Source organism: Leuresthes tenuis, unplaced genomic scaffold (genome assembly GCF_036924035.1).
Source record: "Leuresthes tenuis unplaced genomic scaffold, fLeuTen1.0.hap1 SCAF_22, whole genome shotgun sequence".
NCBI classification, from domain to species: domain Eukaryota; kingdom Metazoa; phylum Chordata; class Actinopteri; order Atheriniformes; family Atherinopsidae; genus Leuresthes; species Leuresthes tenuis.
Genome location: NW_027325376.1, coordinates 10,529,112 through 10,553,961, shown reverse-complemented (window position 1 = coordinate 10,553,961; position 24,850 = coordinate 10,529,112). Strand labels below are relative to the sequence as shown.

The following is a 24,850-nucleotide window of genomic DNA, read 5'->3' as shown; positions in this document are numbered from 1 at the left end:
GGTGTTCATTCTTTTGAAAAATGAAGCAACTGACAGCAACTGTGTGGTTGAGTTCAGTGTTGACAATCAGATGGGAAGAGAGAAGCCTATTCGCTGGAATGAGCGGATTCTGTGTGTCAGAGCACCAGGTAAACAAACAGTTTAGAAACATATCATACATATTTATATATACACGATATGTTACTAAACTGACTAAACAACTTAACACGACTGCAATTAAACTTAATTTGTTTTAGAAAATGAAACACCGTAACTGTCACAGTCCAGACTTCTTGTTCTAAACATTTCGCCCACTTTGACACAACCGGAAACAATCTCTTATCTGAGCTCATCGTAACAATAGCTCTGCTGTTTTTCATGTCACTGGGAAGTGAGACGTGACAACAAGCGCAGCACTATAGAAATGAGCCTGAAAGGTGAGCAACCCCTTCGCATTACTAATCCATCGATTTATTACTGCTTATATTGGCTAATGAAGATGATTAGGGCTTTAATATATAAGTCTCAATGATTTATGATTCTTTGCAATTTTCAGAGCAGCATTTTGCTGTTAATACTTGAAAACTGAAAAGTACTGACTACTATGATGGTCAGCTGTAAAAAAAAAAAGATAGGATGAATATGTGTTATGTATCCAATATATGGTATTTAAGTTGGGGATATATTGTGCTGTTATATAGGATTCAGATGATAGTTGATTTCTGCAAACTTTTTGTTGAATAATTTTCTTATAGGTGGGGATCTGCTTATCATCTATGAGACGGAGGCAAAGCAATGGGCTACCTACCTTCAATCAGTTTTCACTGGCCCAATCTCAGAGGCTGGGATCTGCTGCTATGATATTGCTACACGGCTCAGTCGGAGGGATGACTTTCTCAGCCTGTCCCATTACACCTGCAAGCTCCTCATCTTTTCCAAGGGCATGATGGAGGGTCTTTGCCAGTTGCGACGCTTCTTCCTTTCCCGTGTACTGAGTCCTTCAACTCATGTAGTGGTGCTGCTGTGTGGCATGGAGAGTCTGACCCCTCTGCTGGAACTTATCCCCCTGAACGGCGACGAATGCCTGCAGATCTCCAGTGAACAAGATGCTCCTGAGTATCTGTTTGCTGTGACTGAAATTGTAAGAAAAGGTATTGCACTGGCTCTAAAATATTTTCTGTTTGTTTTTTTTTTAATCCTTCCAAAATCACTATAAACATATTGAACAGAACTAAAGTGACATTTTGGTATGATTAGTACTGGCTTTGCTCATGGATTAATAGCCACAATAAACTATTAGTGTATCAAATATCAGATGGTCCTATATCAGAAGCTAGACAGGTGCGATAATGTGAAAAGGGTTTTTCTATCTGAATGCTGCCGAGTAGTAATGCTGATAATGTCATTTCAAATATATATCAAAAACCTTCTCTCAAACAATAGATTTGTCATTTCAACGAGATGAATTTATTAAGATCAGAACAGCTGGTTGATCATCTACTTTTTACATACAGTTTCTGTGTCTGTAAAAACTTAGCAAATCTAAACAAATTTCTTAGGGGAAAAAAAATAACAGAACGTTAACGTTGATCCCAGTCTTGTAAACCTTGTAGTCTTGCCCTTCCCTCTGGATATTTTTCAGTGACTTTCTGTTCACCAACCATAAATATGATGGAAAAACCTCATTTGCTGACTATTTTCTAATGCCATTTCTGTTTCTTTAAAACTGACAACCAATGTTTTCCTCACATCTGCAGAGACACTTTCGGTGGAACTGTGCATATCTCTACAATGTCCTCCTCTACCCAGTCAATTATCCACTGCCTCCTTCCTCGCTTTTCCTAATTGCACTATTTATATGAAATCCAAAAGCAGAGCTGTAGGCTTGTGTTTAAACAGGTGCGTGAGCAGGAGGAACATTTGATGCAAATTTGGTCGCCACTGATTACTCTTTGCGACTCATGCAAATTTAAGCGCGCTCTACATCACTTTATGGCGTTGATACAGTGACGTGGTTCAGACTAGCATCCCATGAGCAGTTATATTTTTATCCAGAATTATGTCCACTATTCATGCTGCATGATGTTGCACTTATTAACATGTTAAAATCCCATGTAGGTCTTTAAAGAGTGAAGTGCGCTTTGTGACTGGTTACTGTAACGGCCCTAAAGTCAAAACTAAACCACTACAATTATTGAAATTATAAAGTTGTTTATGAATCTCTGTTCACTGTGTTCACATTTGAATAATAAGACAGCTTGTGGCCACCAGCAGGTCTGTAAGTCATGTGCCCTGTGCTGAGCTAACATCTGAATGCTAACATGCCAAGGATTGTCTGCCTTAAACACAAACTTCTTAAAGAAATATTGAATATTTTTTAAATATTCAGTCATAAACAGTTGAACCTTGGGCTAATGGCAGAGCTAGATTAAGCAACACAGTCCTGAGGCACACATGTTTTCACCCAAATGCTAACTTTGAATGCCAACATGCTGACTTATGACAACATTACAGCAGGCAGGTGCAGTCTTATCTACTTTCACCACTACCTTTTTTTTTAACAATGCTAAAAATGAAAGTACAGATTGCTGGTTTGTCTTGATTTGTTTTTAAGTGTTTAGTTTTAAACCCCTTGAACCATTAGGCTGATTATAGCTTAGTTAAAACAATATGTTACAGAGGCACAGTGCTGAGTTAAAGGCTAACACCAGATTTTAACACTTTCATTTGGCACTACTGAGTGCAGACTGATGATTATCTTCAAGTACAAGCTTCTGAGAGAAACATCAAATATTTTTCATATGTATTAAGTCATGACCCATTCAACCTTGGTGTGATGATAGTATCGGGTCAAAGTCAAGGAATCACTAAGTAATTACACTTTTATCCTCAAGTGGTCTAGAATGTATAATTTCATAGCAATCTTAATGCTATAATTGTTTGGCATTTCATTCAACTCAATAAATAAGAACCTCATAGTTGTGTGACAGGAAACAATAGTTGATCAGATGGACTCTCAGGAGACTATGCATGTCTGTAGAAAATTCCTGGAGAAAAACTTGACACCCGTTATCTCTGCCAGACTGAAATATCTGACATATCATGCCAAGGGAACCTCGTCTAGGTTCAAGCCACCTGGCTCGATACTGATAACAAGGCACGTTCTGAAGATATTGATGCCCTAGACATTTGGTGTACATCTTTTACAGGTGCATCAGCAACAGCAAATATCACCCCACTGACATGTAAACCAATCGAATCAGAGCAAAAGGCTGGGCCGATGCATTCATCTGGAGCTGAGAGGGTCAGACCCAACGTTGTGGTCATTCCCTCAAGAATTCCATGCGGGGTGAGAGACACTCTCTTTGCAGTCCAGTTTGTTTATGCATAAAACAACACTGACTACACAGCAAATCTCTGTCTTGTCTCTTTGGCAGAGCTCCATGGAGGTGTTTATTCTTTTGAAAAATGAAGCAACTGACTTCAACTGTGAGGTTGAGTTCAGTGTTGACAATCAGATGGTAAGAGAGAAGCCTATTCGCTGGAACGAGCGGATTCTGTGTGTCAGAGCACCAGGTGAACAAAATAATAGTACATGATGGATGCACGATTGATGAGATACTCTTCTGTTTTCGTCCTGCTCATGTGTTGTTGTCTATTACAGATTTTCCAGCAGGGATTGTGAGAGTGGCTGTCTATAGTGGTGGAAAACCGCTATGCAATACACAGTTGCAGTACTACACGAGCATGGAGGAACTCACTTGCCTTCTGTCAAGGGTGGCAGACCCTGTAGAGTTCATGTGTCAGGTAAAGCCTTCAAAGGGGTTTATTGGTTAAAGGAATAGCTATATTTAGTTTTTCTGTCTTATCTGAGTTTTATAGAGGGGACATCCTCTTTTTTCCTGCAAAGGTCAGTGTCTACCAGGGGATTTCTGATCAAAGGACCATCAGACCTGACAAAATTACTGAGAAGACAGTTGGCATTAGATTTCACACTGGATACTGACAGCCTTTAGATTATAGAAAATGTAGGATCAGCATGACTTGCAAAAGGGACTGAAGGTCAACACATCTCACCATCTGCTGGCCTTACTTTAATGAAACAGTTCTCTGACTTTATGGAAGCAGAATAATAAATGGATGAATACAATAAAATAAAAGGAAGTTCGAGTTTTCATATTTTTGTGTTTGAAACTGCAATATAGCCTAACCTTTCCACAAAACTTACTAACAACTGGTGCATTTGTGATTCCAACTTTCTTTACTCGATAGAGGCTATATCGTAAAATTGAAAGTAAAACACTGAAAGGTTGGGATACCTCTCAACATACCAAAAAATATTCAAATGAATGTTGTCAGTCACTGATTTAGTGATGCAGGCTACTTGACAGCTGCTTTATTTGTCTCTTAATAACTCTAAATTTATGAAACTGTTACATTACCCAGCAAGAGAGGGGAGTTTTTTACTGCTTCATAGAGGATCTTAAGCAATTTGGAAGTTGTAGTGGAACAGCACTGAATCAGCATATTTCTGTTCATGTTTATATGAGGCACTGTTTACTCTCTCCAGTCTTAAACTGAAGGGATAGCAGCTTTCATCCAAATTTCAGTAATGAAAACTTGATTTGATTGGGTCAGTTTTGCTGAAAAAGCACACTTGAGCAGTGCCAGAAGAAGAATTTATCAATAGAATTTTTAAACTAAAGGCGAGGAGCGACAAGATAGAGGTTTGATATGTGTATGGTTGAATTAAACCTGGCATTTTTATTGTGCTGCTATATACATTTCCAATATCACAACCGCTGTTTTTGATACTCTGCATCAAATTTAAGACTTAGTTTGTGCTTTACCTACATTGGTCCTTCGGAAAGAAGTTTCTAACTCTTCTTTAAAGCCATAACTCAAGAAAAACTTTTCAAAGTGCGACTCGATTTCAGGCTCTTCAGGTTTCCTCTGTGGACAAGCTGGATCAGAAGTTGTCCTCCATGCTGCTGGAGGGCATGCCCACGGGAGGTTTTCAGGGACTGAAGAGTGAAAACACACATGAAAGAGGTAGAGCACTCTGAAAGCAATCGCACTGAGAGAAATTCCCAACCTGGTAGAGTTTTCCTTACATCTTATTTAAGCTTTTAACATCTAAAACTCTCTGCTGTCAGTCCATTGATCTGAAATTATTTGCACACGACAGGAAATCTGCTAAATATCCAACTGCAGTGTGTGAATAGACACACAGCATAACCTAAAATACAGAGGTTATACTGTTAGTTGTGTGTTAATCCATTCAAACAATAGCAATAAGTCATAGTTATGTGTAAAAAAATGAAGTATGTTATTTTGAGTATTTTGTACAAGAAAACAGTGCTGCTATTATGCCAAGACCTCAACAGAACAGGATGTCCATTCAGTTACATCTCTCCATATGACTTGTGTTCATGAAATTAATTGAACTTAACATGTTGCTCACAGTTGTAACTCATTCTTCTTGTATGCCAAACAATATCCACAACGAAAGAAAAAGATTGTCACTATTTCTTGGCTCATTATACAGCAGACTGATGGCTTCATCAGCTTCTGAGATTGATCCTTAACTCTGCTAAAATGGACAGAGGGGGATGTTGCCATAACAAACAGATCAATAAGTGCCTCCAAGCTGTCTTTCTTTTGATGTGTTAGAGTACCCTCATTGCATAGCATCACCCTGAGGTTGTCACTCAAGAAAGAGGTCAAAAAGAGGTTGTTGAGGAACAAAAGGTTAGATCTGTAAAACAAGATTAGATTCACACCTGCTCATTTTAATTTGACAGATTAGAAATGACTTTTCTCACCTTATCATAATGGGCTAATATCCTCAGAAGAGCGCCACCATGCAGAGGTACCCTCGCTCCTCCACTTTACTGCCCGGTACGGATTCCGAAATCTCTCCGGCCTGCTTCTGCAGTGTCCTGGTGCTGAACGAGCCCTGCGCAGAGCCAATCGCCACAGACAGACTCCCACCGAGATTGCCAGGAGTCACGGCCACACGGAGCTTCATGTCTTATTGAAAGAGACACTGGTAATTATTTCCACATCTTTGTTTCAAGCATATTTACGTATTTCTGGACTGAACCTCAGAGTTGAGGGAACTAACAGAAGGGGCTTCAGTGCTTGAGATCTCACAAGCAGGAGATGCAGTGCAGCTCTCAGGAATGCTCTTAGGATTGAGTGTCTTTTTATCAATAATGGGCACAAAAGAGAGGATAAACATGTGGAAAGCTAGGAGAGCAACCTATGTGTCAGATGCAATCTCGCTCGCTCCTGACTTGTATTTTTACATCCATCTCGTGGCTCTGTAAGAGGATGGATGATAGCTCCTCTCCACTCATCCTGAAGGAGGTCTGGCCTGCTGTCCTCCTTATGGAACACCCCCATAGAGACGAGGCAGGCTGTTTGTTCATGCATGCACAATGACTCCCAGCACAGGTCATCTGCATACATTCAGACAATTAATGCAGCCACTATTGCAGAGATTTCCTTGAATAATGACATTTTTCTTATATTAATCTGAAGATTCCTGCTCAACCTCCCATTTGACTGTAAACATATACTAATGCCGAAGCAGCACGCTTTCCACTCGCACGCTAATGAGACGCCATCTAGATTTAATAGTCCCCTTGTATGCATGGACGTCTCTTTATTTGATAAAGGATGGAGGACACTAGTGTCATGATGTTCTTTCTGATGAAAATTTCATTAGACAACGAGGACAGCATCATTCAAGAAGAAAAAAAAATAAATCCAAGCAGGAAGATTGAAAACACCCCAGCATTTTTAATGCTAAATCATACATCACTTAAGAAACAGACAATGTTGCTTTGGCATGTCTTTTGATGAGCTTCTGTTTGTAAGTATTTGTGCCCGTTTTGTGCTCCTGCTGTTATGGTTCCTCATCAGTCCAAGAGAAATGTAGCTCTCGGCAAAGGTGGCATCTTTGTTCCTCTCATTTGACACAATCAGCAGTCACTTTCCCATTTGCCTTTTGCTTTTTTTGCAAATACTACCTCAAATCTCCCTTCAAATTGCAAACTTTGAATTCCTTCAAGCTCCAAATCTCACATGCTAGCTTTTGCTGTTTAAGTTGCACAAAATGTAAAATCAAAAAATTGCATTGAAATGGAAAGTTTATCCCCCAAATCAAATATATACACCTTTCCTGTGACCTGTAGTGCTTTTTCATCTATGTAGATTGTTTTGGTCTGCGTTTTGAAGATATCAGAACTGGACATGTCGACAAGTCTTTCTCAAATATAATGAAACTGGAAGGCGCTGGTATTGTGGTACTCAAAGCGTCAGAAAATACATTTTAAAAATGAATAAGCAATTTGTCTGTCCAGAAATAATTTCAATTAGACCAAAATGTGGTAGGCTAATGGCTTTAGCTTTACCTGGACTTCTGAAAAACATTTGCTCATTTTAAATTTCAAGCCAACAACATGCATGCACACACACACACACACGCACACAAAAGATGGAACAAGGCTAACAAAGTGCGTAGAGAAAAAAAGTGCCCCAGCTATGTTTGGAATAAACAAACTGAACATCCCACAACTAATTACGTTAATTGGCAACAGGTCAGCAACACCACTGATTAAAGAGAGCATCACAGAAGGCACGGTCTTAAAGAGGGGAAAAAAAGGCATGCAGCACTGTGCTGCAAATTCCTGCTCTGTCTCAGGAACACAGCCAAAAAAAAGCACTGTCACTGAACACAGTTTGTTACTGCATCAACAAATACAAGGTGAAAACCATACAGAGACAAAAAAACAACGTATCAACAAAGTCCAGAAATGCTACCATCGTTCAGAGATGAAATGGCAAACTGTGCATCAAAATTTGAAAATCCTGAATGCTGCATTATCCTTTTCATAAGGGAGAAGGACCATCCTGCTTATCAGCAGCACGGAGACTGAAAGCCAGTATGGGGATGGATCAGTGCCCACGGCATCGGCAACCTGGACATCTGTCAAGGCTCCATTGATGCAGAACTAATTAAAAATAATAAATAAATAGTCAGTCTACATGTACACATACATAAATACAAACATACATATAGTCCTGCCTGCACCTCAGAAACCCACTGAAAACAAGTATGAACTCAAATGTGATTTGTAATTAAGGATGAAAATATTTCATTATCAAAAAGACAGCAAGTGGTCTCCCCAGAGGATGTGATGGAGCACAGTGATAAAAACTTTCAGAAACGTGTGGCTAGCACCAGTTAAGGAAAAACATCACAATTAGATGTCACTTTTAGCATTAAGTATAATATCCCTGTACTACTATGGACTGAAAAAGCTAAACAAAGATGGGTTTATCAAAACTTGGACAAATAAAATCAAAACTATCTGTAGGCTCGCTGTTTCTAGGTGTCAGTGATCTGAAAATATAATGAATATATCTATTTTTGTCAATCCCTTAAAGCCAGCTGTTGAATCCCTATCATGTTATGAGTTTATAACAAACAGAAGTGTATTGCTCAGTCTCTCTCTGCTTCTGTCTTTTTATTCACAGCATCTTTTAACTTTCTCTGATGCTTCGGGTCAACCTATGGAGAGTTTGGCCCCGAGGGAAATTTAGAACGTCCAACAGCTGTTGCAATGTACTTATCCTCCTAGCAACACTGCTAATGGAGAGTGACTGTAGACAGGGCACGGTTTGATCAGACTGCTTTAGTGAGTGCTTGCTGTAAGCCTGGAATGAACTGACAGGGGAGCAACAGAGTCAAACAGAGGTCTCTTCACAGGGATCTCAACAAGACTATAGATGTAACACAACAGACAGATTTGACACACGTAAGCGCCTGAAATTTCTGTGCGGTTCTCCTTAAAAAGTTTATCTTGACAGCTAAAAACCTACTCTGTGCTGGAGGAGCAGGTTGGAGAAATCCTGAGAGTAGTGACTGTGTGGTGCGGTTTTGCACTTTCATTAACCCATCCAAAGTGTTTCCCCAAACCCCAATTAATCAACCCATGATGCATCAGTGATTTGGGTGTTGGTGTAGCAGCTCTCTGTCAATAAATCCAAGATGAATATGTCCCCTGCCTCATACACAGGCTGAATCACTCACAAGGCCTGCGTCAGATCCACAAGTCTGCCCTGGCATCGCACGTCTTCGTTAATTAGCTGTGAACTGCTCCGGTGGGGAAAGCTAAATTATTCAGAGAGAACATAACCAGAATACAAATATAGAAAGTGCTTTGCAGTTATCTACAATGTTTATGTCCTCAAAATGCAATACTCTGTGTGGTGAATTACCGAAATAAGGGCGCATGGTCTTTATTTAATATCTTAATACCAGGTCATAAATTTGTCAGAGTTTCACTTGGCATTTAGACAGACCATGAGATTTCACTGCTTGCTCTCAGATGTGGAGCAGAGCTAGATAAATACAAATTAGCTTCCAACCATAAGGCCTCGAACTACAAAGGGCCATTTATGTGCACAGTCTGCTTGTGAAAGTATAATCCTATCCAAATTCAGGAAAGCCAAATTAGGTGACATACGAGACTCCAATCCAGAGAGTCCACAGACCTTACTTTGCATACTGTATTTGTTTAGCTGGTAAAATGAACAGTCGAGGTGAGGGAACTGGAGATTTGTTTATCATTTGAATGATGCCGTCATAACGTACGCTGTACGAACAACCAGTTTTCATCCCTCAGATTTTGAGTGACACAACTGATGAGAATTTTACACACAGTGAAATCTCTGAACAACTACAGGATGAATGTCCATGAAAAATTCAACTGTGTATTGACTACAGTGAACTTGTTTAGCAAGCTTAACCATTTGTTAAACCAAATGCAGATATCCAACAGAGACTGGCAGATGTCAGATTTAAAAAGACTAAAACAAACAAAGAATCACCAAGAGGCACTGCCAAGCAGGGAGTCCAAAAACACAAAATCTAAACAGACACCCAGAAACACAGAAGGACAAGAAAGGTAGCACTGACAAGGATCCTGCAAAGAACAACCAGAACCAAGGACTATATACACAGAGGAGAGTAATAACTGATAAGATGCAGGTGAAGCAGTCATCAACAAAACCCATGTGTGAAAAACAGACAGAAAGCACATCTCTTAAAGAATAAAACATGAATCAGGAGTTTCATAGACTCAAAAGAGGCAAAAGGATAGAAGACTAAAACTTAACCAAAACCAGAAACTTAACAGGAACAAGAGAACAAACAAAATAAGTACAAACAAGCATGAAGAAAACAACCAAGACCACAGACCATAACAAAAAGTTTAGAAACCAAAGAACAAAAAACATGACACCAGCTGGGCAGTCAAATACCTCATGATGTCTGAATTATAAACTCCATGGACTTAAGGAACCCCTGAATTTTTATATCGTGCCATTAGACAGTTGTTCTATACGGTTCAGCTGCACTTGGCGTTCAAGGGAGTTCAGCACATGTTAGCATGCTCATGTGCCAAAACATTTGTCAGCACGGGTAAAGAGTCAACATGTGAGCAGACTGTCATTTGCATTCAGCTCAAAGTGCATCATTTTCAGTCTCTCTAGCTGTCGCTTTGCCTGTGCTGTTTCTTTAGCAGTCCATGACACGTGCATGGATTCGTGGTTCAGTGAAATATGAAATTATAAGGTTGTAGAAAGTTATTGAGGAAAAAGATCTACAATTCAAATTCCAAAAAAGTCGGGACACTGTGTCATATCTATATGAAAACAAACTGCAATGTTCACAAATCTCATAATCCAAGAATAGAATAGAATAGAACACAGAAAACATGAAATGTTGAAAGTGAGATATTTTAACATGTCATGAAAAATATTAGCTCATCTTGAATTTGATGCCTGCACCGTGGCTCAAAACAGTTCAGACACGGTCATGCTTACCACTGTGTAGCATCCCCTCCTCTTTCAACAGAAGTCTATAAATGTCTGGGAACCTTTGGGAGAGGAATGTTGTCCCATTCTTGTCTAATAGAGGATTCTAGCTCCTCAACAGTCCTATAATCTTGAGCCAAATGTTTTCAGCTGGCAGGTCTGGACTACAGGCCAGTCAGTCCAACACCTGAACTCTTCTACCACTAACCCATGCTGTTGTAATAGATTAGTCTTTCGGATCGGAGCACAGGTGATTCAATATATCCTGTATTTCCCTTTCAACATTGATGGTGCCTTTCAAGATGTGCAAGTTGCCAGTTCCATCGTCACTAATACACTCCCATACCATCAGAAATGCAGATCTGACCACAGAACAGATTCCCACTCTGCCTCAGTCCATTTTAAATGAGCTTTGCTTCAGGAAAAGACGGCATTGTTAGAAGGCAGTGTTTCTGCATCGTGTTCACATATGGCATCTTCTTGGCATTATAGAGCTTTGACCAGTATTTGTGGATGACAGCATGAACCGTGTTCACAGACAATGATTTCTGCAGTTTGTTTTTACGGCATGAAAGAGTAAATGGTCTAACTTTCAACGTTTGATATGTTTTCAGTGTTCTATTGTGCATAAAACTATTAGTTTATGGCATTTGCAAATCACTGCATTATATGTTCATTGATCTTTTACACAGCTTCCAAACTTATGTGGAATATGATTTGTAAATGAACAACAAACTCAAACGCAAACAGTCATGACGCTTGCTGATAATACGTTACATTAGCTACATGAAATCTGTGTGGAGTATTACATCTGAAGCACATCTTATTTTCCTCACACCGAAAAACAAGCTGAGCGGATTTTGGCTGCACTGCATCGTGTGACGATTTCAGTGGTACACTCTGCAGTTTTCCATGCATCAAACACTTTCCTCCTGACACCACTGTGTTAGGAGACATCATTCTGCAGCCACTAAGAGTAAAGACCTCCCTGCTTTTGAATGGAGCATTTCAGCTGCAGAGGACAGCTTTACACTCCGTATTCTATAGCTTCTAAAGATACTCAAGATTTCTTCTCTAAATAACAAAACCATGCCTGCTGTTTTGTCTGAAGTGCTGCTGCTTGGATTACAGCAGTGAAACTAAATTTGACTGGAATGCCTGAGGCTCCTGCAGAATTCAGACATCTGTAAAAGGATCTAACATTTGTGGTTTGTAAATAAATACCCCTCCCCTGCTCAGATTCTACCTCTGAAACTACCACACTGTGCTGAAGCACAGCAGCTGACTATAAAAATTCAATGTTCAAGCGGTGGTAAATATGTGCTCATTCAACCTGTTGGGCCTGCAAAGAATATCTACCGTCAGTTAATGCATTCATGGCAGCCAATACCTAATTTGCAGTTCTAGGAACAGTACAATATTGTAATTGAGTCATGATTGGCTGTGTTGCTTGGAAACGGCAGACAGTGCAGAGCTGGCTGTGTGGTGATGCTTTGATCAAACAGAGCCATATCTTATGTATTCTGCAGAGTTAGAGAGATTGTTGATATTGTATTGGTAATATATCCTCGAAAGCTATCGAAAGATTCACATACAATTAACACGTATGACAATATCGATTGTGATAGTTTTCCGTTACCATAATCTGCATGTATATGCAAAAGCTACAATACAGATGAGCAGACACATATAACAAGCTTTATAAACAAAAAATCTGACTGATAGTATCAAGATAGTATCAAGTGCAACTGTGAGAAAATGTGAAGACACATTTTCAAAGAAATTTCTTTTTGTTCAGACTGTATCATTATTGTTTTTGTCTTGATATAAGTCCATCAATGATCAACTCTTTTGTACTTCACATCTATCAAAAGCTGAAATGTGGCAGTAAATAAAAACCTAATATCTGATTCTAATTATGGCTGCAGTCTAATATCAAGCAACGGGTCTTGAGTCACTTGCTAAATGAGATGTTTGGACCGAAAGGGGAAGATTGTCTGATTTCATAATTACCCTGATCATACCCCTGTCTGTCTCTCAGCATGCAATTAACAAATAGGCCGACTCTGCAACAGCTCTGTTGTTAAAGGAAAACCGCTTTGTTAGCCAGCAGGCAGCCAACAGCACAACTCTTGAATAAATTTGATAGACTTTAAATCACTTTTCTGCCGGTCCTTGCAGATAGTGATAAATCTTTACTCATAGTATCGAAGCTTATATGAAAACAGTGAACATTAAAGCATCACAATAAGATGAAAAATCCAAATCAAGCATTTGATAATCAAATCAGCCATTTGTTCCAGCAGAACCAAAGAAGACTAAAAGTAAATGTTCAAAAATAATCAGTGTAAATATTTTCTCACAAATGTATTTGATATGCCTACGGAGTATCGCTGTGTTCGAGGAGAGCAGTATCAACAGACATCTTTAACCAAGCGCTGTTACTATGCAACACACAAGACGATCAGAAAGCAAGAAATACCAACACAGCTGCCTTTTTAAAAAGGCATTCAACCATCCACAAATAAGTAACACAAGTTAAAAGACTGTCATACAAGTGAAATAGAACAAAGGTGCCCATATTTCAACTGAGTTCAAAGAGTGGTCATTGAATTTCTAAGTTATCTCAAGTCAAGTTATTTTTGCCTTTTTAACCTGTCCATGAGAGGGCTTTTTTAAATGTGTTACAAGACATTTTATGAACCAAATCAGCAATCAGTCCCATGGCTTAGGATTTCTGCTTTGAGTTTCCAGGAAAACACTGAAACTTTTAGAAAGGTGAGGTGAGTCAGCCTGTATGAGCAGAGTAATAGATTGGAGGAACCAACACCAACCAAACAAATGAGGTGAAGTTAGGGCAGCCCCCTAACATTTGCATATGCATGTTCTCCCCGTGTATGCCAGGGTTCTTTCCTGGTACTCCGGCTTCCTCCAACCACCCAAAAACATGCATGTTAGGTGCATTGGTGACTCTAAATTGACGCTTGGAGTGAGTGTGAGAGTGGATGGTCGTTTGTCTCTGTGTTGGCCCTGGGATGGGCTGGCGATCCATCCTGTGTTTACCCTTCCTCTCGCCAAATGGCAGCTGTGATAGTCTCCAGATAGCCGCCACCCTACCCCCGACTCTGAATTGGATTAACTGGGTATAGAAACTGGATGGATGAATTAAACTAATTAGAAGTGACCATTGCCCAACAGAAAAAGGGAGGGCCTGTGTATACTTGTGGGAGGTGGTGATGTGGGCAAGGCCAGATTAACATACTCACAGGACAATCTTCCAGAAGAAGATGTATATATCCAGCAATTTTAAAGGTATGTTTTTTTACCAGAAAAACTTCGAGATGTACAATTTACAGGCCCACAGATGAGTTTTTAGAATATTTATAACTGCCAGTGTGGGACTTAGGTGGGACCACCTCCCCTCCAAAAAATTTTTACCCCCTCCTTCAACAAAATCATAAGCCCCCTTTGTAAGATTTATCAAAAGCACAAATACTGAGAAAAATAATCTTAGAAGGCAAACATTCAGCTTCAACATCAGAGATGAGACACCATTCCTCTCAAGCTGTTTCCTTGTGATGCGGGTGAGGCATAAAATCTCAACATGTTCTGTCGTTACAGAAAATGTTCAACTCAGGCGAGGACAATGCTGATTCCAGTGTGTACGAAATGATGTGCAACTCAGGTGAGTGTGGGACTGATGGGAAGTGGGAGGAGGACAAAGGAAAGCTGGTAATGGAATTGCTTGTTTTCTTTTTCTTTTCCTCTCTGGTATATCATTGTGTTGGTTTACTATTAATTTCCGACCAGTGAATAGTTTCCCCTTGCTGATGGGGACACTGTGTAGCATTGCTTCCCATTAGTTGTGAAATGACAGTACCATGACAAAGCACACACACACACACACACACACACACACGCACAACATGACACGGAAGCAGTAGTGTAGTAAACACTTTTTGTATTAGGTACTCTTTCCATAACAGATGTACGGAAACAGCAACACGATGAGGATGAGGAGGGGGAGGATGAGGATCTCTACGCACCGCTAGAGGTGAATGATGAATATGACACCTTCCTGAACCCAGAAAAAGCAGTGGATATCGTCAATCGCCCACCGGCCCCCACACCTCGGCCTGAGGGCACCCCAATAAAAGAGAGCAAAACCCCGTACATTGCCCAAGGTAGCTTCTTTTCTTTATATCCTTCTCTAGTTCCTCTACACCTAGACACAAGAGAGATGCTCTGGGAGTAAAAACAAATCGGAGATATGCACAGTATGTGAAGGGGAGTTCACGAGGGTGGGAGGAAGTGCCTGGAATGTGAGTCGCCATTGTCACTGCAGTGCTGCTGAACAGAGTGATGAGCCTTTCATCCAATGCAGTTTGTTTTGATTTCACAAACCACGAGAACACAGTTGCTCCCTGTTGCAAAACAAACACGAGCGAGGCAGGAGGCAGACACATTTGGCTACAGTGAGAGCCCATACTCTAACTGTTCAATTTCAACTGCGTGAATATTTTATGAAGATGAAACATCCAAAAGTGACTGCTATTATTAAGGCTTATAAATCTTTAAAACAGCTGTGACTTCCGTTTCATTTTGAAAATGCTCACATGAGCACATGCTTATTCCCATAAACAATATTACACCTGTCCCTCGCTCGCAATCTCCTTCAAAACGCATGAATGTGATTGGAATGGCTCAGTAGACGCCTCCTCTTCATTTTGCAGCTTTTTATTAAGCTTGCTCGTACCTAACCAGCCAATCCTCTTCCCAGTGGGACTTACAAAGCAAAGTAAGAAATTGAGTGCCCCAAAGAATTCTCCATCTTCCAACCATCTCCTCAGTAATAGAGGGAATGACTAGGCTGCCATCTGCAACCAATCTTGGCCAGACCAAGGCCAAGTCAGCCAGAATAAGTCATTACACATGTTTTCCATCGTCCTTGTCCCCAGAGTGTACAAGAGAAAGAAGAGCTTTCCATCTATTGAGACAGTGGAGCTTCAAACCACAAAAGGATCACATTTTGCTCCTCACTCCCACCGCTGCTTTGAGAGATGGTAGAGGTGAGCTGAAGCTTGCTGGAGGATTAGGCGAGAAGCCAGTTATTGGAGAATCCTGCACAAGTGGAAATAATGAGGAGTGTCCTTCCTATTCGCAGCAATGTCTCGAGCTCAGTAAGACCAAGGAAGACAAGCTTGTCTTGTGAGCAAAAGCAGAAGAAGAGAGACTGTGCTTGAAAGTGAAGTGGAAAAGAGAGGATGTCACAGGGGATGTTGTCAGAAGTGGGATTGTCTTCAAGGGTGTGGATGTTTAATTTTAATCCAGTTTTAGTCACATAACCGCAGATCCACCACCTCTGACAGCTAAACAGTGCAGCCTTTCATCTGAGAGCTCACTACCAACCCAAAAGCATCACTCATGGTGTCTAATTTAATCCAGAGCTGAGCATGAGTCGTTTACTAGGAGAAGCCAAGAGTCCAGCTTTTATCCGTACCCACTTATGCATACCAGATGCTATCATATTTGAAATTTCTCAAACGCTGTTAGGCTTTTCTACTGGCTAGCCACTGTAGCTATGCATGTCCATCAGTAGGTTGTTTTTAAATCAGCTTATGGCTCCATCTTGTGGCAAGGTTACTGTAATACAGGAGCAAAAGCTACTTTGGAATCAGCTCTGGCTTGCTTCATTATTTCAGTTAGGGTATTGTCCTGCTGTGTAAGAGCTGTAAGTTTTGTTATTCTAAAGATGACGTTTCTGCTGGCTCACAGTGTTTCAGAAGAAGAAGACCCCGCAGGGAGATGCTGATCTGTATTCACTTCCCACAAAACAAGGTGAGCGCTGAGTCACCCGACATGGTTTAGTCTGAATTTACTCCAAAACATCTCATAAGATAAGCTATCGTATATATTTGTCCACAGCGTAGCAGTTTTATAATGAAGGCTCAAAAGTTACATCACATTATCTGGGCTCCAAATGTGTTTCATGCCTACATGTGCCATTTAAAACGGTAATGTTTTAAAAATCCATTTTGCATTAGATGAAACTGCCATGCTTGAACAAAAATAGTAAAATAACAGAATTTCCCCCAATTTCTTCTCCTTTATTCTGACACAATTTTGGACACAGTGACAGCAATTCAGAGCTATTTCACCAGGGATCAAGTCATTTTACAAACTGTATGATCACAAATACATACTTATAATTAAGGATACAAAGATCCATCGGCCGCACATCGGCGTCAGCTGACATTCAGCTTGTTAACAATAGGCAGACAACATCCATTGATGATAGCAGCTTATATCTCCCTTCGCGTCTCCTGGTTGTGTCGCATCTTTGCCCTGAAAGTGAAATCATTTATTCACATTTCATTTTGTTGGTCAATGTAATTGATATTACATCATTTAACTGGTATTAGAAGGAAAATAAATGACAAACACAATCAATATCATCTATTGGCCATCAGCCAAATCATTATCTTTAACATCAGTATAGGTTAACGATTTCATGTTTGGTGCATCCCTACTTATACTAGTTTCTAACACTATATTTCTACTTGAGTCATTGTTTTGGCGCAAGCTTATTATTTGTAAATGTGGTATTTCTGCAAAGCTGGTTGGAAATAACCTGCCTGACTCTTGGCTGAGTTTTTTGGAAAATAATCTTGCTGGCTGCTCTGTCTCTGTTAACAAAAGGTTGCTTGGGTTTCCCCTGTTTCTGCAGGAATGGTGTGATCACTTTGAGATGTAGTGGTTGTACATCTAAGCAGGACTTGTACAGAGGCAGTTATTTTTCCTGACTACTCTCTATGGTTCCTTGCTACCTGCTGGGTTGTAATGAATAATTAGGTGTGTTTGTTATAAGCACTGTTTAATGAGTCATTATGAGGCAAAATTTTAAGAGCACAAACAGTAAAAGTGCAATAAAATAAGAGGGTTGCACATTTATACACAGTTTGGTGCCAAGAGGGTTAGAAAAATAGAAAATAGTGTGTTAGGGTGAGGGAACCGCTACATTGTGGCATCTATGTGGCCACAAATGATTTTTTTCCCCCTTGTGGTTCTGTTAGTAACACTGATATCTGAAAAACACATTGTTATAGCATGTTTGGCGGTTATTTTATAGTGAAATGTTGAAACTTTCTCTGATAAAGCAGTAGGTGTTCTCATGGAGCTTTGTTCATTGCAGCACGTGAACGAGGAGGCAGCCTCACTTCCACCTATGACACCTTTGTACCAAACCAGATGCACAAGCTTCAGGGCCTTGTCGAGCTCCAGCAGAGGGTGAAGGCAGGTCTATTCATTGGGGACGGGGCTCTCGAGAACAGTGATCAACAGGTTCAGAGGGGAACGGATGCCAAGCAGGAGGTAGGATGTCTGAATACTGTCACCACATGCTGCTGTATGGATTTTACACGGGCAGGACCAAATCTGAACATGTTCTGCGAATGTTGTGTAACAGGGGAATGCAGTACTTCATAGTCATCCAATTGAATAAGAGAAGGGAAGGGAGGAAATGATGGACAACTATCCACGTTCAAAATGATGCATCTACTATGAACTATACATTAAGCAAGACACACCAAAAATGGGAAACTGACACTTTAATGGGAGGACTAAATGCAACACTTAGAACGACAGCTTCAGAGACTGGCCGGCCTGATTATCTTCTGTTGACTTCACTGCCCTTATCAAGTGACTATCAATTATTTTTTGTTTGTATTCTGGAATATATATATATATATATATATATATATATATATATATATATATGTAAGCAAGAAAGAAAGAAAGAAGGAAAAAGAATCAGGCAACTCCTGAACAACAGGAAGAGCTGAGGACCCCTACTGGCAGGAAGAGAGAACAGATGATTTATTGTCATAGGCTCCAGGGAAAATGGCCAATAAAACGGAATAAAAACAAACCATTATAGTCTATTAGTTCAATATGAACGCTAACATACACTCAAGTGATGAGCCCTCATCACAAGCCTTTTTTGAAATGTCACTGTAGGAATTGATTTAATGACTGAGTGGGGATTTCCATTTGGTTTCAGGGTCTTGTAATTGTGCATGTTGGCTCGCTGCCAACGTATAATATCTAACAGCAATTCAGCGACGATGTCTTTCATGTCACCTGCCACTCTCCTTCTCTAATAAGTCATAGATTTTGAGAATGTAAATGAGGATGTACAAATCAGATCAAGGGTAGATTTTTTTTAATGAAATCTACTGCCAATACAGTAATGAGAAAATACTCATATTGAAAAATCTAAACTGATGCTCAGTGTGATGGTTAAACAAGTGAGGTAAAAAAAAGAAAAAACTATATTAGCAAATCTGAGATTAACTCAAGTGTCAAAGAGCAGGCTAAAGGTTAAACAGCAGGAAAGTAAGTCTCATATTGTAAACTAGTGTACTCAAGGAGGACACGGGTGCAGCATAGTACACACAGGAAGCCTCACAAGTTCGGCCACAAATATTTGTTCAGATATTTTGAGTTTTTCTCTGAGTTCTTTATAAGTAATTCATGGTTCACTCCTTTTTCTCTCTTTTTTAAACGGAACATCAAGCTTTGATATTTCTAATATAATTATAATATCAAGCTCATCTCGCATGTTTTAGTCAGTAAAGAGTCTGTGAATCTGAATCTCAAAAGTAACCATCAACTGTTGCTATCAGATGAATGTGGAGAGAGCAGAGGTATAAATGAGAATCTGCTCTGTTGTTGTATGTTTTTAAACATTGTTTTATTAACAGAATTAACAGTAGACACTGAAATCAAGTGACTGCACACATATAACGTGCCTTTGACTGCACCGTGTAAGCACACAGCTAATAGTTACTAAATGCTGCAGTACCGTCAATAATCTGTGCTCCAAGTAAGTTTCACCTCACAACCTGACAAGGTTGTCTCCTGTGATTTTGAGACTGTCAGTGATGCTCTGTAGTTCCAAGGTGGACCGTGAAAAAGGCATAAAACACTGATCTTTGTCACCGCAGGAGAAGCTGAGTCACCGGAAAGCCAGTATCACCAACATCATAGAGGATGACGACAGCGTTTATGGTAAATACTCTGGTTATATGGGCTAAACAGGCAATAGAGGGAGGTAAGAGTTACAAACTGAATATTGTAAATGGCTGAAAATCTCTTTTCTCTGCCTGCAGATAAAATCAGCACTGCTCAACATACATCAGGTGAGTCTCAAGAACTTATGTCAGAGTGCACACAGGTGTTTGCATGCCTTTATAGTTGCTCCATGTCAATTTCTACTGAACACGTACAAGTAAATATTGTACAATCTCCCGACCCCAGGTCGAAGAGGAAGTAACCCGGTTGAGTGTGATTTTTACAGCAAGCCACTCAAAGGACAGCAGGTAAGTTGACCTCACTTGCCAAAAGAAAATTTTGGCAGAAATGAAAGAATACGTCGTGACTGATAGATCACTGTATATTAGTGAACTGACAGAAGTAATTCAAACCATGTCAAATGACACGTATTCACAATTTCTTTTCTTTGCAGAACGGTCGGAAGCGCCACAAATGAAGACTGTGCACTGCGGCCTTAGATGTAAAACATGTCAGTTTCACCATAAAGGTTCAAACAAAATGGTAAAATTACAATATTTTCTGTGGTCCAAAATGATTTGATGGCGATGTCTAAATTTCAAATTTGTTACATGCACTGCGTGAATGGGCTGATTTTAAGTCACAATTTCTGCTGAATTTAGAATCAGAAAAATATGTGAATGAGAGCAGCTTGATTTATATTTATGATATCAAAAACTTACACTTTACTGTTTTTTACCAGTAGATGTGAAAAGATGGAATTTCAAAGCATGTGCAGACAGCCATGGCCCATTTGATTTAAGCTGCAGAGTGAATCAGTCCACAATCACATCATCTGCGTGTGTTAGTCTGGGTTTGAGAAGTATAATTTCATATGATTTTGGTCAGACTGACATGTTGTCATCTGTTTTACAAGCCACGTTTTGGTCAGACTTGTACTCTGACAGGAGAACCAAGTTCATGTCCCATCCATCTGAATATTGCCAAATAAATTTTCTTTTTTTTTCACTTTGCTGTTAGAATGGGGTGTGGTGGCTGGCACTGTCACCTCACAGCAAGAGGGTTTGAATCTCAGCCTGGGCATTCTGTATGGAGTTTGAATGGTCTCCCCATGCATGTGTGGCTTCTCTCTTCCTCCCACAGTCCAAAAATTGAGCATGTTAGGTTTAATAGTGATTCTGAATTGACCTTGTGTGTGATTGTGTAAAGTTATTTAGCTCTCTGACAGACTGGCAACATGTCCAGGGTGTGCTCTGTCTCTCATTTAATGGCAGCTGGCATCTCAAGCCCTGCCCTCCCTCCCCCTCTCCCTCCCTCCCTCCCTTACTGTGACCCTGAATAGGATGAAGTGGGTATGGCAACTGACATAATGAACACTTAGCTGTTAGCTATAGTTGGTTAGGGATAAAAACTTTCATAGTTAGATTCAAATATGAATAAATACATGGTGTCATCATGTATCACCTGAACATTTCTGTCAAAAAAACATCAGGCAGTTTCTGTTCCTTCATTGTGACACTACTACATTTTAAACAAGTGGACAAATGTCCCAGATTTCATGTTTTCTTGTGAGACAGCGCTTTATGCATGTAATAAAATAACAATGAATTGATATTAATCAAGCTCTATGCCAATAATAATATTTAAAGTAATCCTCTTTTGATTATTTACAAATCCAGTTATACTGTTTGCGTACCTTTTTCTATGTTTCTGAGCTCCATTTCCCAAAGATATAAAAACTGTAATATTAGCTATAATATTAATCAAAATTTTTCTACTCTTACATCTTAATTATATGTTATATCTAAATTTTGATTTTCAGGTTAATGCTAAATTAAATGCTGAAATTGATGTGATTGGCTTCACGCTGTACACTCTTGTCAGATAACTTGTGGTACATATGATGATCAATACAGTCATTTAAGTCGATTATGTGTAATCCAAATCCTTGTGTGTAATTCTCCTAATTTTAACAATTAAACTACCTAAATAACTGCTATTTTACTGTATTTTGTACTCATTTGCCCATAACTGAGACTTCAGTAAAGTTAATCTACATTTAACTCATTTATCTAACATAAACTGTTTTGGGGTTTGAGGGTCAGGGTTGCTGACTGATTTACATGAGCCTTTGCTCCTGTAAAACTGGGAAATTTTGCCAGGGCTTCTCAGCCTGGAAAAACTATAAATTCTCCCTTTAGGGGGCGCCATATCTCTAAACATAGCCCAAGCACCCACAGTCTGACACAGCTGAGCCATCTGGTGAGCACAGGAGCACCTGCTGACCTCCTGTTGGCTGGAAGGCAAACTATGGAAAAACGTATCCATACATGTTTATGAATGTAAACAGAGAGTAAAAACTCTCATGCGGAGGGTGAGAACATCAGTGAAGCGCCTCTTGCTGTGCAAACAGGAAGCATGTGTTCAGTTGTGGTTTGCATGAGCCAAGAAGTGTCAAAAGGAATCTGTGAATGAATTGATGGAAAATGAAAAATGTAAAACTATGAGTCTGCTTGTTGTGATAGATAAAAAAAAAAGGCTCACAGAGGGCTGCCGTAACAGCAAGCGAGCGAAGAATTAAAGGTCAGAGGCTTCATATTGCTGGGAGACTCATTGTGTTCAGCTGCCACAGTGCAAACACCTGCATTATTTAATACTCATACAGGGGCCTTTTTATACCACGTCCAGAGAGCTCCTGGACATTTACTGTATATACTTGTTAAAATTCAGAATTTGCTGTCATTTATAAAACTATTCAGGAATTGGCACAAGTGCACTCACTCTTTCTCACACACACAGACACCAGTTTGTTGGTGCAGCCCTGCCTGTGCCTGAATGAATGAATAAGAGCTGCATGGGGAATTCAGTGAATGCATGGCTAAATCCAAGCTCAGTCTTGAAACTCAGGCAGAGGCTGAGCTGTGTGCCAACAAAGCAGCTGGGTACACGCAGGGCACATTTTTCTGTTCAATCATGCTCTTTGTGAATAATATGTATTAATGCCGTCCCTACTTAGACCTGCCAGTTAGCCTTTGGAGATGATCCGGCTTCGGGACCCCATGGCATTTCAGGCATATGTTTGCCTGTCACCTGCTGAGTATATTTCAGTACACACATCAGAAATGGCCACAGAGAAAGGCCTCGAATCGCTGTGCATGCGCCACAACGAGGAACGACTCCCCAGTCATAAAAAGAGAAGTTCAGTGGCATGCGTCGCCCACACCAAAAATTGCTTCTATATGTGGGCAGAGCCACATCAAAGACAAAAGATCAAAGACTTACTGTACAGCAGTTCAAAACCCTGCACTATGAAACATCTAGGAACATCAAATCAACCCAGTGATTTTTTTGAAATGTAAATGATCCACACATCAATAAAGGCTTAAATTCAGTTCACTAAACAGACCCTAATTGTCCTCTGTCTTTATTTCATATCTTAATGCAATAGTGGTCACATAGTTGGTGTGGTCAATGCTTCTGAAACACCTATCACCAATTAGTTTTATGGCAAATAGTTTAGGTTTATCTGACCTACATTCTACAATAAATAATTATAATGATAATAATAATAAAGGACTAATTATTCAGATGTATTTAATATTGTAGTAAATCATAACTATATTATGATTATTAATATTTTTAATTTGCAAGTTTCTTACAATGGCTTCTTAGAATGAATGTAGCACTGATAGGCTTATAGTTCTGTCATTTGTGACACTGATAATGTCACATTTATTAATGCACTAAAGACAATTGATACAGTGAAGTGCTGCTGGAGATGGCGGAAAAGCACCAAAATGTTAGCAAAACCAAAGTGACCATAAGTTGGTCTTCAAACCAAGTACACACATCAGAAGACACTATATATTGTTACTCAGAGCCGATCGTTGTTTGGAGTTGTGTTTCAGGCGAACCCAGCAACCTTGTTTCATTGAACAGTGTGCGACTAACATACTAAGTTATGCTACATGCCGTTATATCACATTTAGCTTTTTCCGCAGGTCAGTGAATGCCACGTACTGCAAAGGAATGAGACTAAGCAGCCTGAGTTCATGAAATAGCAGGATATTTTTTAATCTTCACATTTTTTGGCGCTTCCTTATTGTTTCGCACCATGTACAGTGAGGATTACAACCTGCTCCAACCATTTCACGTTCAATTTTAACAGCTAAAAATTACACTAACAAAGCTTAAAATGCATGTAAAACACATGCAGAAGTATGCCTGAAGTGGTGTGTTTTCTCGAAGCTTTATCACGAGTTCAGGTTTAATCTAGAAGTCTAACATTCACTCTCTTTTTCGCACTTTTCTGACTAGCTGTGAAAAAAAAGGATCTATTTGTTGTTTTTTTCCACAGATACTCCAGTTTACTCCTACAGTTGAAATATATCCATATCAGGTTAATGGTGATTGTTGTCTTGATGTCTTTGTCTTGTGATGGACTGGTGACTTGTCCAGTGTGTACTCCACCTCTCACCCCCTTGTAGCTGGGATGCTGTAGGCTCCACCTAAAAACAATCCCAAACAGGATGCAGAAACCATAACCATCAGCATAAACTGAAAAGTCTTGTTCAACTTCTTAAGCAGTCCACTGAAGGAGCATGCATAAACACAGCCATTGAGAATGGTCTGTTACGCACCTTTGCGCGTACAATAAGACAGTAAAAAACTTGTATGACGTCCATAGTGTATACAGTAAAACACACAGGGAGGCAAAAAACACTCATGCACAGCTGCCCTCTTTGCGCAGTCCCCTCTCCAGCCTTGAGATTAGGGCAGAGGATTGTGCACAGCTGCTCCCCAACATCCCCGATAAAAATCAGGCAATTTCACAGTCAGTGGCATTCTTTCATCCCCTAATCCACAAGCCACATGCAGTTATAGATGAACCTCACTGCGATGAGAACAA

The 24,850-nt window shown here is 39.8% G+C and overlaps 1 protein-coding gene across 3 annotated transcripts; it reads left to right on the top strand.

Annotated features, from left to right (window-relative positions):
• The first annotated feature begins 384 nt into the window (after positions 1 to 384).
• Positions 385 to 21,877, top strand: LOC140282103 (B-cell scaffold protein with ankyrin repeats-like). Of its 3 annotated transcripts, none has more exons than XM_072376665.1 (15): positions 385 to 416; positions 735 to 1,130; positions 3,189 to 3,328; positions 3,417 to 3,555; positions 3,644 to 3,786; positions 4,917 to 5,031; positions 5,835 to 6,031; positions 14,491 to 14,554; positions 14,838 to 15,053; positions 16,645 to 16,707; positions 18,062 to 18,240; positions 19,875 to 19,938; positions 20,040 to 20,069; positions 20,188 to 20,249; positions 20,396 to 21,877. In XM_072376665.1, the coding sequence occupies exons 1-15, from the start codon at positions 404 to 406 to the stop codon at positions 20,417 to 20,419; spliced, it is 1,845 nt and encodes a 614-aa protein (XP_072232766.1). In that variant the 5' UTR covers positions 385 to 403; the 3' UTR covers positions 20,420 to 21,877. The 3 variants fall into 3 exon arrangements, with proteins under 3 accessions (XP_072232766.1, XP_072232767.1, XP_072232765.1); XM_072376666.1 differs by having other exon boundaries at positions 5,832 to 6,031; positions 14,856 to 15,053; XM_072376664.1 differs by having other exon boundaries at positions 5,832 to 6,031.
• Positions 21,878 to 24,850: the final 2,973 nt, after the last annotated feature.

Coding starts and splice junctions, on each gene's coding strand:
- LOC140282103 (XM_072376664.1), top strand. Junction 3,787..4,916: donor CTGTAGAGTTCATGTGTCAG/GTAAAGCCTTCA, acceptor ACTCGATTTCAG/GCTCTTCAGGTTTCCTCTGT. Junction 16,708..18,061: donor TTCACTTCCCACAAAACAAG/GTGAGCGCTGAG, acceptor TGTTCATTGCAG/CACGTGAACGAGGAGGCAGC.